Here is a 19804-nt window from a genome sequence, read left to right on the forward strand (position 1 = left end):
AAAGAACAGAAATCATAACAAACAGTGTCTCAGACCACGGAGCAATCAAATTAGAACTCAGGATTAAGAAACTAACTCAGAACCACACAACTTCATGGAAACCGAACTACTGGTTCTTGAATGTTGACTGGATAAACAATGAAATGAAGGCAGAAATAAAGATATTCTTTGAAACCAACAAGAATGAAGATACAATGTACCAGAATCTCTGGTACACATTTAAAGCAGTGTCTAGAGGAAAATTTATAGTAATAAATGCCCACATGGGAAACAAGGAAAGATCTAAAATCGACACTCTATCTTCAAAATTGAAAGAGCTAGAGGAGCAAGATCAAAAAAACTCAAAAGCTAGCAGAAGACAAGAAATAACTAAGATCAGAGCAGAATTGAAGGACATAGAGACAAAAAAAAAAAACCTTTGGAAAAATCAATAAATACAAGAGCCGGTTTTTTGAAAACATCAACAAAATAGACAGCTAGCCAGATTAATAAAAAAGAAAAGAGAGAAGAATCATATAGATGCAATAAAATGCGATAAAGGGATATCACCACCAATTTCATAGAAATGCAAACTACTGTCAGAGATTACTACAAACAACTCTCTGCACATAAACTAGTAAACCTGGAATAAATGGATAAACTCCTGGACACTTGCAGCCTCCACAGCCTAAGCCAGGAAGAAGTCAAAACCCTGAATAGACCAATAACAAGAGCGGAAGTTGAGGCAGCAATTAATAGCCTACCAACCAAAAAAAAAACACAGGTCCAGATGGATTCACAGCTGAATTCTACCAGACATACAAAGAGGAGCTGGTACCACTCCTTCTGAAACTATTCCAAACAATCCAAAAAGAAGGAATCCTCCCAAATCATTTTGTGAGACAAACATCATCCTGATACCAAAACCTGGCAGAGACTCAACAAAAAAAGAAAACTTCAGGCCAACATCCATGATTAATGCAGATGCAAAAATCTTCAATAAAATACTGGCAAACCAATTGCAACAGCATATCAAAAAGCTTATCCATCACGATCAAGTAGGCTTCATCGCAGGAATGCAAGGTTGGTTCAACACATGCAAGTCTATAAACATAATCCACCACATTAACAGAACCAAAGACAAAACCACATGATTATCTTCATAGATGCAGAAAAGGCCTTTGACAAAATTCAACAGCCCTTTATGTTAAAACTCTCAAGAAACTAGGTATTGATGGAACATACCTCAAAATAATAAAAGCTATGTATGACAAACTCACAGCCAAAATCATATTCAATGGGCAAAAACTGGAAGCATTCCCACTGAAATCTGGCACTAGACAAGGATGCCCTCTCTCATCACTCCTATTCAACATAGTATTGGAAGTTCTAGCCAGAGCAATCAGGCAAGAAAAAGAAATAAAGGGTATTCAATTAGGATAGGAGGAAGTCAAATTATTTCTATTTGCAGAGGACATGATTGTATATTTAGAAGACCCCACCGTCTCAGCCCAAAGTATCCTTAAGCTGATAAGCAACTTCAGCAGTCTCAGAATACAAAATCAATGTGAAGAAATCACAATCATTCCTATACACCAATAACAGACTTAAAGAGAGCCAAATCATGAGCAAACTGCCTTTCACGCTTGCTACAAAGAGAATAAAATACCTAGGAATACAACTAACAAAGGATGTAAAGGACCTCTTCAAGGAGAACTACAAACCACTGCTCAAGGAAATAAGAGAGGACACAAACAAATGGAAAAACATTCCACTCTCATGGTTAGGAAGAATCAATATTGTGAAAATGGCCATACTGCCCAAAGTAATTTTTAGATTCAACATCAAGCTACCTATGACTCTCTTCACAGAACTGGAAAAACCAACTTAAACTTCATATGGAACCCAAAGGGAGATTGCATAGCCAAGACAATTCTAAGCAAAAAGAACAAAGCTGGAGGCATGATGCTACCTGACTTCAAAATATACTACAAGCCTACAGTAATCAGAACAGCATGGTACTGGTACCATGAGATATAGACCAAAACAGAGATATAGACCAATGGAACAGAACAGAGACCTCAGAGGCAATGCCACACATCTACAACCATCTGATCTTTGACAAAAACAAGCAATGGGGAAAGGATTCTCTATTTAATAAATCATGTTGGGAAAACTGGTAGCCATGTACAGAAAGCAGAAACTGGACACCTCCCTGACACCTTACCCTCAAATAAACTACAACCATCTAATCTTTGACAAAAACAAGCAATGGGGAAAGGATTCCCTATTTAGTAAATGGTGTTGGGAAAACTGGCTAGCCATGTGCAGAAAACAGAAACTGGACCCCTTCCTGACACCTTACACTAAAATTAAATCCAGATGGATTAAATACTTAAACATAAGACCTAATACCATAAAAACCCTAGAAGAAACCCTAGGCAAAACCATTCAGGACATAGGCATAGGCAAGGACTTCATGACTAAAATAACAAAAGCATTGGCAACAAAAGTCAAAATAGACAAACTGAATCTAATTAAACTTCAGAGCTTCTGTACAGCAAAACAAACAATCATTAGCATGAACCAGCAACCAAGAGAATGGCAAAAAATTTTTGCAATCTATCCATCTGACAAAGAGCTAATATCCAGAATCTACAAAGAACTAAAACAGATTTACAAGAAAAAAAAAAACAAACAAACCCATTCAAAAGTGGGCAAACGGACACTTTTCAAAAGAAGACATATATGAGGCCAACAAACATGAAAAAATGCTCATCATCACTCGTCATTAGAGAAATGCAAATCAAAACCACATTGAGCATCTCATGCCAGTTAGAATGGCGATCATTAAAAAATCTGGAGACAACAGATGCTGGAGAGGATCTGGAGAAACAGGAACACTTTTACACTGTTGCTGGTAGTGTAAATTAGTTCCACCATTGTGGAAGACAGTGTGGTGATTCCTCAAGGACCTAAAAATAGAAATGAGCATAATTTTTGTGCATACTTACAATTATCTCCTTAAGATAAATTCCCAAAAGTGGCATTGCTATATCAAGAAACATACCTAGTATATTGCTCCTGTAACTAAATTACCACAAAATACATCTTCTAAAACAATACAAATTTATTACCTTAACATTCTGAAGGGCAGAATTCTGAAATTCTGAAATTAGTTTCACTGGGATAAAGTCAAGGTGTTGACATGAATGCTTCCTCCTAGAGGCTCTGCAAGGAAAAAACATTTCCTTTCCTATTCCAGCATCTAACAGCTGCCTGTAGTCCTTGGTTTGTGGCCCCTTCCTCCATCTTCAAAACAAATCACTTCTATCTCTGCTACATCATCACATCACCTTCTTTTCTGACTGACTCTTCCCGTATCTCTCTTAAAAAGACCAATGTGATTACGTGGGGTCCACATGGATGATCCAGGATAAACTCCTCATTTCAAGATCTTTAATTTAATCATATCTACAAAATCCTTTTTGCCAAATTTTTAAGGTAATGTTTATGGGTTCCAAAGAGAAAGACATGGACATATGTGGTAGTCATTTTTCAGCCTATTGTTGAATAAATAGTGCTGAGAAAATTGGCTGTTCATTTGAAAAAAGATAGATAACATAAACTATATCAGAATAAATTCTAGATTGATTAAGAGTCTGCTAACATTTTCTATTAAAAAAAAAAAAAAAACAGGTAGAGAGTAAAGAGTTTTGCGTTTGCAGACCATGTCATTGCTATCATAATGACTGAACTTTGTCATTATAGTGCAAAGCAGTCATAGATAATACCTAAACAAATGTGTATGGCTGCGCCTCAATAAAATTTTGTGTATAAAAACAAGAAATGAACCAGACTTAGTCCATCACTCATAGTTTGCTGACTCTAGTTAAAGACAGACACAAATGTGAAAAAAAAGAAAAAGAAACAATAAAGGCACCAAAAACCCAGTAAGTAAATTTTTACATAGTCATTGCACAAAAAAGAATTGATAAACACAAAATCAAAGGCAGAAAGATAAAATTTCTGTAGATTTGTCATCACAAAGATCAGAAAACTCCATAGAAGTACTAAAAGTTAAATGAGATATGAAAGAAACTAGTTCTTTGTACCTCTATCAAGAATGTCACAAAGGGAGCCATAAGCAAGAAAGCCCCAACTGGAATCTCAAAATAAGCTAGAAAAGTTAAAATTGAGAAGACTGTTTCAGAAAGAGGTATATTCTGTCTTTGTGCCACAAGTAAATACCAGCTATGGGTACACAAAATAGAAGTGAGCCCATGTGCATATTTAGTCCATGAGGAAAATGGAATGAATTTTAGTTATATTCCCTTCCAGGCTCCAGTTTCATCATCTCTAAATGAAAGTAACAATCCCAGTCTTTCATACTTCACAAGGTGGTTTTGAAAGTTAAATGAGAGGAAAGAATGGGAAGCAGCTTTGAAAATTATAAAGTGCCAGGATCCAGGTAAAATCCAATTTTGACAAATACTGAATATAATACCCAATTCATTGATACTCTTTTTCCATGACCAGGCTGAAAGCAATACTATTAATAGTATTGCTTTGATGATGCATATGGAAGAATTCTCTTTGAAGGAAAAAATCACACGCTTCTGCCTATGTAGCTTTCCATTTACTTAACAAAGTTGAGTTTCTTGTGATACTCAAAAATGTAAAAAATGTAAAATCTAGACCATATTAACCATTTAGTAATCTAAAAAAGGTTATTACTGAAGCATGAGCGTGACACAGAGGGAAGTTTGAAAATCAGGACAGAAGGTATAAGCAGGAACCTAATTCAGATAGTACCTAATAGCCATGGTGGAAATTTCAGACTTTATGTTAGAAACAATGGAAAGCCACTGAAGAGTTTTGAGCAGCAGCATGATATAAACAGACTTGTGTTTTTAAAAGATTACCTTGGTTCCAAGGCAAAGAATGAATTGGAAAGAACAAAAGTGTCAACTAGAAGATAAGTTTAAAATCTTACACAATAATCCAGGCATAAGTTGAAGGTATCATAAACTAGGTGACAGTGATGGAGGTAGAGAGAAGTGTATGAGCTAACAAGTTATCCAAGAATTAAAATCAACAAGACTTGGTGATAGACATGATAAGAGAAATGATAAAGGAGGTTTCAAGAATGACAACCAGGTTTTTAGCTGAGAAATTAATGGAAAACAGTAAACAGTGTCCCATCCTTAGACTAATAACGGGGCAACTTCACCAAATTGAAAGTTTAGAAACATCATAACAACGATAATAACTGACATTTATTGAGTAGTTGATCAACATCTGTCATTGTGATAAGTACTTGACATGTTTCATTTAAACCATATAACAAATATGAGAAATGTCTTAAAATAATGTCCATTTGACAGATGTGGGAACCTAAACACTGAAGAGTTTCTTCAAGGGCCACTAGCTAGTTCATGGTAGAAATGGGATTTGGATCAAGCAGTCTACATCCAGAGCCAAGGATCCTCACACTTACCTAGAGGAAGATGAATGAGTGAGTACTCCATGACTGAGCAAAGTCAAGCTCATCTAGAGAAGATGCGGAATGCCAGCAAAGATCTTCATATCCTAGCAGGAAAATGGAAACTATAGAATTTTTTAAAGGAAGAGATGAACCTTGGAGCTAGCTACTTTCCCTTGAGAAGCTTTGTGTCAAGTTGAGAGGCTTCAAATCTTCGTGTGTCTAAAATGTGATACACAGTCAGTTATGAGGTTTCCTTTGGTGACTGTGATGGGTAATTTTGTGCATCAACTTGACTGGGCTACTGTCCTTGGATTATTGAATAGCTAGAACTCATTTCTAATTAGCAGTATACACTTACATGCAAACACCTAAAATTAAAAGATCTTAAAAACAGCATGTTCACTTAAATGTGTTTAAACAAGTTCCCTAAAGTGTGGTTTATACTATTAATTTAAGGAATCCTTTCTTAAAGATTGTTCCAACGTTACTCTTGTCCAGATCAATGAGATTTTAGGAGATACATTTCTACCACTGTGAATAGAATGGCTATACAGTGTTATTTTAGACTTTTTTGAAGTATTTATTCAACAGAAAGGAAAAAAAAAACTTATTTTTTGTTGGTAGTGTTTACATTTTAGAGGACACAGAGCCAAGGGTCGATTTTCATCTACTCAAAAGGGAGGCCCACTCATCAGTCACTGGCTGTCCTACCACACTAGGGTTTCAAGTACACTAGGACCATACTCGCTGGTGTTAACTCAACTATGTAATTATGATCCACCACAACAAGCCAGTTACCAGAACCCAAACACGTATTAAAGCTCGTTTAAATTTAAGATTAAAAAAAGCAATAAATACATTTTTAATTTTCCTCATCATCCTTTCTCCATTCCTCCCCTCTATCTAATCTTCCTTCCTTCCCAGTCCTAAACAAAAACCAAGAAAACAAAGCCACACCACAACCATAAAATGACAGTTGCTCTCCCCTTCAACCCCACATTCCTCTAGGGGACATTTTTTACATATATAACAGATTGTTGAGTGGGACTTCTGCTCCTCCAGAACCTACCAGGAGGACACATGGGACCAGGAAATGATAAGCATCCCACATTACAGGGAAGCCACAGATGGAAAAAACATCTCTTTGGGGATTATTAAAAGAAAGCCAATCTAACTCTGCCATTTTTGCCATCCCTGGAACAGAGTCCACCTCATCGTTTATGAATGACCAAAAACAAGGAGATTCAAAGGAATACTGAGAGATGGGGACGAGCCATCAGCCTGCGTGATCTGACCCTGGCCTTTCCTCTCCTTCCTATAGAACAGGACATGAAATACTTCTCTCTTGTTAAGCAAAGCAAGAGGGCTGCATAAGTATCAGTCATAGAGTAACCTGTAAGGAGAGACTGGCTTCTTTTTCCCAGATTGAATGTCTGCATATGCAGCCTATTTGCTCAGCTGCTCATGCCTTTCTAAGCAGGGAAAACAATTAGAGAAAGAGCAGAGCAGAGAAAGGGGTGATAAGTGGAACATCTTTCATGTGGATTTATAAGTTTTCTCTGGATAGCTGAATTCTAGAAAAGATAGCTTAGCTTGAACTAATTTCCTAGTACTCGACCTAAGACCAACTCCCAAGGTGGATGCTAAGGGGACTGCAAACCTGGGTGGGGCTTCCACATTAGGAAACTGTGGAGTAGAAAGGCCTCCTACTGGACTCCAGTGATTTCATGCAGGCAACTTAGGAGGGAGACTCAACAGTCAGCAATTATTATTCAGAGAGGGAGCAACAGATAACAGAGGATATAGGTGCACTGTTAAGTACTAAGTTTGGTAAACTTCTTCCCTTATCTCTTCCATCTGGCCCAACACTGAGAATATGAAATAAGAAGGATTAGAGGAAGAGTGAGGGAGCAGACCCTACCACCCCAAATGCCTCAAGTTGAAGCTTTAAGGGTGAAGAAGGGAACATTAAATGAATAGGAGACTGAGCTTTTAAACTAGATTAATTAGGGCTGATATCTTCAATATCTGAAAACAACTGGAAAGCCATTGGTACCCAATGTTTTGTTACAGGACAAGAAAAATCCAACAGAATATAGATGAAGGTAGTGACTAAAGTAAAATTAGTCTGAGTCAGACTTCTGTCTGGAAGGTTTGCATCTACCTAACATCCATAAAAATCCATCTCTTGCATTTGCACAACGCTGTGGCAAATTTACACACCACATCAGCTCAAGTTTCCCACGAAATCACATGTAGCGATAATAAGTGCTAGGAGAAAGCAGAGAAGCTCTTCAATATTGAGAAAATCCACAGTTCACAAGAAGGAAAAAAATATCCATAGCATATACTAGAAAATGAGATTTCCTAAGACCTTGGGATAAAGCTTTTAAAATTGGGAGCAACATTGAGATTTTTTAAATTTGGGGCTCAATCACAGCAAAAGTTTTCAATAATATATATTTTTTAACTTCTTCTATTTGATGGGATCCTTACTAGTAACTTTATGAGGATTTTTGTTTGCCTGATTTCACACACTTGTTTTATTCAGCCTAAATGCAACCTAAGTATTTATACATTAACTTCATATGTTGAATTTATACAACAGTATTGTACTATATTTGAATATTTCTGTTTATGAGTTTCAGTCACCTTAAGGTTTCAGACTGAAATAGACGTCAAAGCCAAAGGTTTTAGTTTAACTAGGTTAGAGGACACCTATGGTTTTATCTTCCCCGCATCTCTCCTTTCTGGATCTGGTTGCCATCATCTCTTTTGGTGAACAGCTTCTCAAAATATATATGCACAAAAACTTACAAACATACACATGCATGCACAGTCATATACATACACACACACCCCCCACACCGCCCTGGCCTCCCCGGTCAAGGCAAAGCTGCATCTCTTTACACGGTCTTGCATTCCTGGCCTTGACAGTTGGTAAAGGAGTGAAAAGGTGACCTGAGCTTGGACAGTCAGTGCACTTTTCCCAGGGCACCAAGTATAGTCCTTAGTCTGCTAGGTAGGACTTCGGGAGGCCTTCCCTGGTTATTTTTTCAAAAGAACACGGAGTTCCTTTCTTTGGTAGTAAAAAATTAAAGTCCACATGAAATCAGGAAATATCAATAACCATGTAGAAGAAGGCAATAAGGAGTAGGAGTAAGTGAAGTCAATACATGCAGAGACAGCTGGGTTAAGAGACGAAGGGGTAAGTCCTGCAGACATTCAGACCCCTGAAGGCAGTCATGTCTAAGGCCATTGTCTTTCTCTCCATCCTGCAATTTGATTACAAAAATTCAGAAATCCTTAGTTCTGTCTAAGTTTGTTTGCAGTGGGCTTCTGTCCCCTAAAACCAAACAATCTAACAATAGAAAAGCTACATATAAAAATGCCATGTCATAGCTCCAGTTTGTATCTATCCCAAGGGAATGAGAGACAGAAGAAAAGAGAGGAATCATGGTCTAAAAGAAATAAGTAAGGAGTGGGGCAAGAGTAGACAGCACTGGAGACTCTTAATCAGATGATGAAAGAGTAGAGATTTTAAAAATATATTGTTGGATAAGAGGAACTGTTATGACATGAAAACGGGCTCTAGAAAGTTTCATCCTACATCAAAGAACAGACTTTATGAAAATGTCCCAGAGCTAAATCAGTCATGGGGAAATAGGAATCATGCAGAGCGGCCCAGGACACCTCAAAAGGTTCCATATACCACAGTTAAAAGAATGACCTAGTAAAGTTTTTTAATCATAATTTTAACAGTGGAACTCTGTCTTCTAAGGCACTATTACTTTGAACACAAATATGTAACAGAGATAAAAGCAATAAATCAATTATTAGAGCAATTTAAATCTTTATCACTTGACCTCCAATATTCATTGTTTGTGAGACCCCTAAATCCCTCCAGGAAACATTTGGATTTTGTGGAGCACAATATGAAAACCACTGACCGGAAACACTGCCCAACACACGCCTGTTCCATGTACTTTATACCATGCCTAAAGACAGCCTGATACTCTAGCAACTACAAAAATAGTGCACATAACACAGTACTCATAAAAATCATGGAATTTACATGCAGACACTTGGTACTTTTAGAAGGAAAACAAACCATATATAAGCTTGCTTATTTAGACCACTGCTTTTTTCATTTATTCCTACCAAATGCTTATGTTCCTTGCAATTGCACTCACGCTTTCTTCAATCATGCCCCACATACTGGTTTTTCTCAGGAATTTCCATTTATATTTAATGCCTGTATCTTGCAATTTCTTGAAAAGGACAAAGACAGAAGTCCAGTCAAGGCCATGAGACTGTTTTTCTCCTAAGAAACTGTCAGCCAAATTTCTCAGGGAGGAACTGGAAATGAAGTGAGAGACATTGATAAATTTCCCTGCTGAACAATCAATAAAAGCTCCACCATCCTGCTCAGATTCCCACTGTGGAAGCAAGAGCCGTAATTACATTGTCAAAAATTTAAGTTGCCCAGGCTGACAGCAACCCCCTTGAAAAGTGACAAGTGATTGGCACTCCGTTTGGATGGTGAACCTGGATTGGCAGACAGAGTGATGAAGGCAAAAGGCAAGAGTGAAATTTCCTTATTGACTACAGCTACCCAAACCCCAGACTGCCACACTGAAGGAATCCTGAGACCCTTTAGTCATATTAACGCATCCAAGTGAGCAACTGACAGAGTTACTAAACCATCTGAACTCCACCAACAACTCAGAACCTGTCCCCATCTATTCCCAAACAAACAAACAGAAAAGACAGTGCTGAGTGTGGTTGTGTATGTGCAGGTGCATGTATATGTTAGTGTAGGAGGGTGTGGTATTTTTTTCTACATTCAAAGAAATACATGAAACGTGCTTTCAACTCCATCTTGCTTTGTGACAGCTGAACACCAAAGCCTGTTTGCTTAGTGATTTTAATCTAAGGTAAAAATCAACTGGAGCAGAAGGCTTTCAAAAGGCAATAATGAAGAATGAGATGGAGACAGAAGGTGGGAAAGCGACTAGACTGACATGCAGACCATTTGTGATTCCATAGGACCTGAGCTGGAGTTAAACTAGAATCCACTGGCCCACATGCTGCTGGATATTAGAAACCAAATGTCTGCCAAGGGCCTCGTTTGCAGGGCAGTGCCCTGCTTCTGACTGCACTGGAACCCATGCAAATAGTTTCTAAGAAGTCTTTATTGTAACCACACCCAGGAATAGTGGTTATCCACGGCTGGGAAGCAGCTGCACCAAGAGAGATTAAAATCTAAAGGTGTTGACTGGATGGTGGGAAGACAATAGAAGATGCCTGGGAATGTTGTTACCACATGATCTCCGAAGTTAAAACCTTTCTGTTATTTTGATGAAAAGAGATAGACAAGAAAATTAATAAGGAGAAAAATCTCTAGGTAGATTTTAAGACATACACCCCCACCACCATCATGCCCCACATTTTCTCACCCCTAAAAGAATTATGAACTAATCAGCACTGGGTACTCAGTGCTTTTGGAAAAATATATGTATAATTAAAAGAGCAATAGCTAACACTGTGTTTTGTGTGCCCAACACTCCGGAGCACTTCATAAGCAGTAAGTATATGAAGCGGGAACTGTGTTTTTCAGACTTTTAAAAGATCTGTTGAAGGTCATAGCTGATATGTGGCAGGACTGGGCCCGTTTCTGATTCCAATTCAATTAACCACTAGAACCAGCGGTTCTCCTAGTGTAGTCAATGGGCCACCTGAGTCACATCACATGTACATTCCCGGACCAAAAAATCTCCCCAAAAGGGTCTTCTGTGCACCAAAGTTGGTAAATAGTCTCACTACATTATCTTGGAAAGCTGAGTGAATGCTGGGTCATTAGGGACTTCCTGGGTGCAAAGCAGTAAATCAAGTTGCTCACTATTTTGCATACATGACAGTGAAAGAAAATTAGCTTTTTCCTAAAGCCCCAGTGTCACCAGACCTACCTCTGGCCCTAGCAAAAGGCCAGTGAAATTATGTAATGATTTTAGCCATGATATACCACCATGCTGGAGGGGAAATCTGTCTGAGACCTCAGGTGGTGAGGGAGAAGTGACAGGAGAGAATTGATGAGCTGCACGTGGGACTGTGATTCTCTGACAGATACATCAGGAAGGGAATTCCTCTCACCTAAATGGCTGAGCTCTTTTCTACATAATATTTCTTTCAAATGCATGAGATGTTGCAGCAGCACATCAGACAGGAAATGGCTTGATCTTTGCCTGTGTTCAATGGGCAAGCTCTGTGATCCAGGTGAGATCCTAGTCAGTTCTCTGTCTTAAACGCTTCGGGGAATGTTTAACCAGTTTTGAAAATGGCCTAATCTGGGAATACAGGGAAACGGGGAGAAAGAGAGAGGAGGGGGAAGGAGAATTAAAGAGAGGGAGGATGGAAATGGGGGAGAGAGAGAGAGAGAGGAGGGAGAATGAGAATAAAGGAGAGGGAGGGGGAAGTAAGAGGAAGGAGGAGATGAAAATGAGGAAAGCAAAAAAAAACAAGGTCCCATTCCCTATATCCAGTAACATCAGATGGCTGGAGTAGCAACATTTTTTCTTAACTTTCAGATTTTTCAAAACATATTAGAGGCATTTACTTTGCTTGAATTGACCCATATTGACTATAATCAATGGCATTAGGGATTTTCTTGCCATTTGCTTAATCACAAAGGCTTACAAGCACAGGATACATTTAAAATATAGGCACAAAAAGTACATTTATGAGCTCTTTCACTGATTCTTCACACTAGAGCATGAGAATTAGATGAGCTTGGAATGAAAGAGTCAGAATAAAAGAATTAGGAGAGTTTTTACTTTTCCTCATTTGAATTCCTATTTGCAGTAAAAGTTGTGCTATCTGCATCATATAGGACAGTAGCTCTCAAATCTGAGGATTCCTCCTAAGCCTCAGGGTCCTCTGGACCATCTATGGGCTGGCTGAACCACAAATATATACCAACTTGTTCCCTAGCTGCATTTTTTTGGTGTTAAAAAGCAGCATATTGGGTTGGTGGCTTCAGAGGCCACTGGGCTAGAGCAAACATTTGAAAACCATGGCTGACATGGAATAGATCCTGGGCTACAAAATCAGTGTAGGTGCTTGCTGATGAAGACAGGAGGAAAAAAGGTCTCTTCAAAGTTGATGACAGAATCAATAGAGTAAGCATTTTGAGTTTCTGTCCAACGAGTTATGGAGTATTTTTAACCTTACAAAATTTGACGCCCAGTGTGTAGCACACTGGATAGCCTGCAAGACTGTGGGCATGAGGGAAAGATCTTGCTTCCTCTCATAGTAAGCCAAAAGTGGCATGAGAGTGCTTTTTGATAGACAATGATTGGGGCCTGTGGTTGGTATGAGACAGAGTCTGGACAGAGAAAAATGGCAGACTCTTCGGCACAGCTCCATGCCCACATCTAGGCAATTATCCTATGATAAGTGGGTTATTTTGTGATGCCAATATAGAAATATCAATGTAGACATTATGTTTTCTGGAGATTGAGTCACTATCTGGAGCCCACATTTTTGATCTGCCTTTGGCTCATGCTATGCAACCAAAAGCATATAAACGCCCACTGAAATATGCTTACTCATTTTTTTATACTGACATTTTACAGTTGTTAATAAGGATTATCCTGGGACATTTAGTAATTTCCTGAATCTCGAGGGGAAAAAAATGTCCATTTTGCAAAGTGGAATTAAATGATCAGAAGGCAAATAAAGTTGGAGCGGAAACACACAGTAGCCTAATCTGTTTTCTCCTAGGAATCCTTAAACACCCCTCCTGTCTGTAAGAGGATTCTAAGCAGAACTATAATTAAACTCTGTTCATGGGATAGGGAGTGGGAGGAGACAGGAAGAGGTTCAGTAACTAAATGAGGTTGTCTGCATTTGATTTGGGATACCAGGCTACTGCATGTCGAGAGATATCAGTACATGCTAAGTAATTGTATCAGTCAGTTTTCACGAGGTTATGCTGCAATTACAAATGCAAATCTCAGTGGCTTATGACAGAGGCTTATTTCTCACTCACATACATGAGAGCAGTAGGTCAGCTGCAGCACTGCCCCCTGTTGTCTTCATTCAGGTTCTAAGCTGAAGGAACTGCCCCTATCTGGGACAGGCTATTCTCAAGTGGCAGGAAGATAACAAAATGGCTAAAGCATCATCACAGGTCTTAAAACCTTCCCCTGGCCATGTAGTCTATCATTTCTGCTCACATTCCCCTGACAACTCCAAGGCTAAGTCTGCTCTTGCAAAGGGGCTGGGAAGTGTGGTCCACCCACAAGAAGGCACTGAAAGTCACCTAACAGTGAGTGGAAGTTTACACAATCTTCTTACAGGAAAGGGAGCAAATAATTGAGAACTGTAGCATAATCTGCCACCAAAACCATAACGGTTATATTTGCTATTTAAGGAAACAGTACCATGCTGTAACTGGCCTGGTTGGCTCAGCAACTATTATCAAAGACTTTTAAATAATTTTATCAGTTTCCATTGCTAGACACAGCTCTACTTCATTTCCTCTGATCAATTGCCTCACTCACCATGCAGGGAAAGAGTTCCATTCCTCACAGCCAGGAACTTGACTCCATAGGGAAAGAAGGGAGTTGAGTGGGAACTCCCATAGAGTGTGATCTGAGCTCTGCCTTGGAACGGCTTGTCTTTGGATCCAATCCGGAGCTCTCCACCATCAGAAACAAGGATGGCATGCGCCCTGAGCTCGATGGGTCCTGGGGCCAGGAAAATCAGCTTGCCCCCTAATGGACAAAGAAAAAATTGTCAGTCCGTGGGAGAATAAGGCTCACTGTTTTGTCAGTTTCAATGCCTAAAGAAATCCCCTTTATTTAAATACTTCTGCTGGAATGTAGGCTTATTTTATCTTGCTCTCTCTCTTGCAGAAGCACAGTAGGAGAGTTTTTACTTGGGTAAAAACTGGGTAGACCAGACATCCAGGAGTGGAAGTACTATTATTCAGCCAACTTAGGTTAGCTATTACTATTCTCTGCTGCTTTATTTATTACATTTTCATGACAATAATCTAAATGTTGGGCAATTTATGAATGGTTAAATAATGTGTGACAAGACTACCAACTTTACCATTTAACAACACATAAAATTAAGTTTAAAAAAATGGGACATATACAAGAAATATGGAAAGAAGAAGATGTGCCAAAATTGTAAGAATTATAGTCAAAGGAAATGTAACTGGGGCTACCTCTGTGGCATTTGCAGCATTTTAGCTGACCAGCATCCATCATACTTTCTTTTGTTAACAGATGCTAATTTCCTTGAGATATTGCTCTGCCCATTGACTATTACTGAGTGGGACTGCCAAGCAAGACATCTTATCCTACCTTGGCCGGAATCACATACCCAGACATTAAGAGAAATATGGAACAAAGGAGAAGAGAAGTAGGAAATGTTTCGATCTCAGTTCCAGTGGTGGCATTCTAAAGAGCCTGAGAAGAATACCTGTTTCTGAGTCACCCACCTGCCAATCTCCCTACCTGCCCCACCACCCCCTACTCGCATCAAATGCTTTTATTCCTATGTATTTCTGTTCCGATTTTTCAGACTGTTTTCCATTGATTAGCAGGTTACCCAATGTCTTCCCAATAAATATCATTTTTTCTTAATATATCTTTTTTTTATTGCATTTTAGGTTTTGGGGTACATGTGATGAACATGCAAGAGTTCTCTTACTGGCAATCAGATAACCTTAACTGATACATATACCACTTTGCTCTGATATCCAAATTTTCAGTAACACAACAATATTAGTTAATAACAGAATTATTTTGTATTGTGATATTAAATAATTTAAAAATTAAAAAGACATTTTCATCTTTATAACATGTTTCTTCAAAAGGATTCAGAATATTTTTACATTTTACATAGAGTTTTCTCAATAATGTCCAAATAATTAAAGCATCCCATATGAATAAACATTTTAACTTCAATAAGCTATTAAGTCCATCTTCCTCCTGCGAGTGGTTTGCAAAAGCACCAGATTAGACTCTTCCATCCTGTAGCAAAGGAGTCAGAGTTGTGTCTTTATATCCAACACACCAGAGGTCCTCTTTCCTAAATCCAGCAATAGTTTCCCATCTCACTCAGAATAGAAGTCAGAGCCCTTATATTGGGCAACAAAAGGTCCCTCATGATTTACTACCCAACCTCCAGTACCTCCCTAATATCATTTTCTAAAACTCACCTGTTCATGCATATGCTCCACATATATTGGCCTGCCTGTTAGTTCTTAAACAGGCCTGAGGGCCCATGCATGAGCCCTTCCCTCTGGAATGTTCTGATGTTCCCATGAATAAGAATTATCAGAAATATCAGAAATATCTAGAATGTTATCGGAATTATCAGAATGTTCTGACAGTCCCATGGCTCGCTCTCCCTTGTTTCTATTCAAACGTTAACTTCTCACCAAGGCCTTCCTTCTCCAGTCTATATAAAATAGCACACCCTAGCCCCTTGCCTAAATGTCTTTTTCTTCATAATACTTGATATCAGGCATATTATATATTTACAGGTTTGTTTTCTGCCCTCTCTCCACCAGAATGCATGCCTCCTGAGGGGAATTATCAGTTTTGTTCACGTCTAAATTCTTGGTATCTAGAAAAGTGGCTGGTTGAAGTTGGCACTCAACACACAATTAACTGTTGAGTGAATGAGTAAATGGACTCATCTTTTCAGAGATTCTGATTTAAGCACCTCTATTTCCTATATATACAAACACACACACATACTCTTATTTTCTCAGAAACGATGTTGTTCTTACACTTAATCTGTAAGTCCACACAGTGTCTCAATGAGCAAAGTGGGGGCAAAGGATGTAGAGGGAGCAAGGTATCCAAAATAGCTCCAAAGCCAAATTCTATTACAGTAAGAAGAGTCTTGGTGAGAGGCAGTGGAGAGCAAAGACTCTTCATCTGCTAAATGTAGCCATAAATCCTGAGTGCCAAGTTATTGAGTTGAGGTTTTGTTGCTTTCCAGAAATTACAGCTGGAAACAGTTAAACATACACTGGAGAAACAAAAGGGAGAGAAGAAAAAGGCAAAAATGACTTTAGTCATTACCATGTAAACCAAAAATAAAATGTTAAGTCCCAGGTTAACTGAATCGACCCCTCCTCTTAGGCAAGGGCATTCCAAAGTTAAACTGTAAAACTAGTTCAGGCCATGATGGGAAGGGAGTGTCAGACACCCCTCATTATACCCTACTCCCTTTGGAATTCAGACACAACTAACCAGCATTAACATTAGAACAAAGACATTAAGACTGACAAAACAGACTTTGTAGCAATAAGACACCAAAGTCCAGTCTGACTCTAGTACAGCATCACATAACAGATAGCAGGCCCTGAATGGCCCTGTAAAGCTGTCTTCTGTTGGGAAAGTCTACATTGTGTAGAGAATTCCCTTCCCTTTCTGGATCTTTACCCTGATCCAGGAAAGTGCTAACTAGGAGTCTGGAACCTTTTTAAGTCTGCTAAGAAACATTTACAATCTATCCTCTCTGAAGCCTGCTACCTGGAGGGCTTCATCTGTATAATAAAAACCTTGAGCTCCACAACCACATATCTTAATCCAAACACTCTATTCTGTTGATTCCAGGTCTTTAGATAAGTTAATAAGTTAACTCCACCAACTGCCAATCAGAAAATCTTTGGATCCATCTATGACCTGGAAGCCTCTGCTCCTACTTGTCTCACCTTTCCAGGGCAAATCAATGTACCTCCTATTTGTATTGATTGGTGTCTTATGTCTCCCTAAAGCATATAAAACAAAGCTGTAGTCTTACCACCATGGGTACATGTACTTAGACCTCTTGAGACTGTGCCCCAGGCCAAGGCCACTTGAATTTGGTGCAGAATTAATCTCTTCAAATATTTTACAGAGTTTGAATCTTTTCATTGACAATTATTTATGTCCATCTTAGTGCAGAGATAGTGATCAATAAATGTTTGACTCAGTAGTCACATATGGAGTCCACTTCTTCCCTAATTTCTCTTCAGCTTTCCTCAGCTCTCTTCCTCAAACCTTCTTTTCTTCAGTTCTAAAGTCCAAGCCATATGCCATCAGTAACAGTCATGGTATGTATGCTTGGACCAGACTCCTTCAATGGCCCTTTTCTTTCAGCCACAATTCAGAACAACACATCCTGTCTGGGTATCCATTTCTCCACTGCAAAATGGGTATGGTAAGAATTTCACCCTCAGAAGATTAAGGTGGGATTATTGAAATACTTCTTAGAGATCCCTGGTCTACAGTCTGATACCTATTCAACCCTTAATGCAATGGTCTCTGTGGCTATAATCACACTTACCATCTTCACTTCCTCCATTATTGCTATGAAACCATCCTTGCAAAGATTCTGACAGTGAGAAAAAATCTAACATGGCTTATTCCATCTTGCTCCTGGCCTCACAGGCTGGCTGGCTTCGCTCATTCCTAGCTGTAGGCCAATCTAACCAAGGGAGGAATTTAGTTTATAGTCTAACCTTAAAGCAAGGATGATACTAGCCCTTTCCAAAATTAAACCATCTTTGTAAAACTAAAGAAAGGCCACAAAATTAGGAATATAGAGGGGCCAAAATTCTGCTAAGATGTTTAGCATATTTAAACGATAACCAGCCATTGTTCCAGAGATCACAAGATTTGCAACTTTTCCAATTACTCCTGTAGACAACATCACTATTGTAGAAACTAAGATTGATCTTTTGAGTTTTTTTAGACTTTTGTGTTTCTGATTACCAGCTGACTTCACTCAGATTCATGACTCAAGACTCAACCCGTCCTGCGGCCCTTACCTAAAGACAAGACTCAGCACACAAGGACTGTTTTCCATATCCCTAAGCTTTTATTCCCCAACCAAACAATATTCTCCATACCCTAGTCCCCTGCCCAACAAACTATCCTTGAAAACCCCTAATGGCTGAGCCTTCAGGGAGACTGATTTGGGTAATAATCCCATCCCCCAAGTGGTGTGGATGGCCTTGCATCAATTAAACACTTTCTTTACTGCTTGCAATGCTACAGTCTCGCTGAATTGATTTTGTCTGTGCAGCTGGCAGGAAGAACCCACCAGGTGATTAGATCTACAACCTGCTCAATTTCTACATGTGCCCTACCACCTAAGCACTGCTAGACTAACTGCATCTAACATCTTTCTGTTACTGCTCCTTTTGAAATATGTCATGTATAATATTTATTTATTATTTTTTTTTTTTTTGAAACAGAGTCTCACTTTGTCGCCAGGCTCTAGGCTGGAGTGCAGTGGCACAACCTCAGCTCACTGCAACCTCTGCCTCCTGGGTTCAAGCAATTCTCCTGCCTCAGCTTTCCAAGTAGCTGGGACTACAGGCGTGCGACCACCACGCCCAGCTAATTTTTGTATTTTTAGTAGAGACGGGGTTTCCCCATGTTGGCCAGGATGGTCTCGATCTCTTGACCTTGTGATCCACCCACCTCGGCCTCCCAAAGTGCTGGGATTACAGGCTTGAGCCACCGAACCCAGCAATATTTCATACTCTAAGGTAAAGCAGCAAGGTTAGTCCACAGGCTCAATGCCAGAGAATTACCACACTCTTACCAGACTTCCAAAGGATTCCCTACCCATTTTGACTTTAATTTTTCCTTTCATTGTCATTACATAGAAATTCAGGAATAATCACGAATCCTACTAAAAACAAGAAGGAAGAAACATGACCTGTCCTACAGGTCACATTTTATGTTAACTAAAATATTTTTCTCACAGCCACATGTCATTAATGTCCTACATAATTATATTCAACTGGTATAAAATGGATTTGCATGATGGGACTCCCATATTGTAAGCAGTCAGGAAATCTAAACTGACCTTGATGAGAAAGTGGTGAAGGCAGGGAACGAAATCAAGGGACCTGTCCTGAGTCTACTACTGACCTCTGAATAACCCTCAGTAAGTCCCATACAATTGCTGGGTCTCAGATTATTCAGGACCGAATTCTCTCCTATTCAGTGCCTATCAGTGGTCTGTGTATTCATCCACAAAGTAGAAGGTAGAATCATGGGTTTGCGGAGGTTCCTTCCAACTCTAGAAGACTTGATGTCTATATCTTTAAGAATGCAGTCAGATGTGCATGGGACACTAATGGAGGCATGAGGCTCATGTTTTCCTGACAGCGCCTGTGCTGTAGTAATCACTGAGTTTTAGTTGAGCAAGATATGAGATGCACGGTCAGGAATTCAAATATGACTACAGGGAAAACAAGAAAGCCACTGTTTATTCAGCACTTACCATGTGCCAAAATCTGTAGATATATTG

General features: G+C 39.1%; 1 protein-coding gene across 15 annotated transcripts in view; it reads right to left on the bottom strand.

Annotated features, from left to right (window-relative positions):
- Nucleotides 1-19804, bottom strand: part of PKHD1 (PKHD1 ciliary IPT domain containing fibrocystin/polyductin) — a 553193-nt gene that overhangs the window by 385093 nt on the left and 148296 nt on the right. For 14 of the 15 annotated variants that reach the window (XR_012517272.1, XR_012517273.1, XM_074397885.1 and 11 more), the window contains one exon: nucleotides 14032-14244. The exons of the other annotated variant lie outside the window; for it this stretch is intronic. Coding sequence is in view for 12 of the 14 variants with exons in the window: in XM_074397885.1 (XP_074253986.1) it covers nucleotides 14032-14244 (213 nt within the window). In the remaining 2 variants the exon portion in view is untranslated. The remainder of the gene's footprint in view (nucleotides 1-14031; nucleotides 14245-19804) is intronic. 15 annotated transcript variants of the gene reach the window in all.

Source organism: Saimiri boliviensis, chromosome 4 (genome assembly GCF_048565385.1).
Source record: "Saimiri boliviensis isolate mSaiBol1 chromosome 4, mSaiBol1.pri, whole genome shotgun sequence".
Classification (NCBI taxonomy): Eukaryota; Metazoa; Chordata; class Mammalia; order Primates; family Cebidae; genus Saimiri; species Saimiri boliviensis.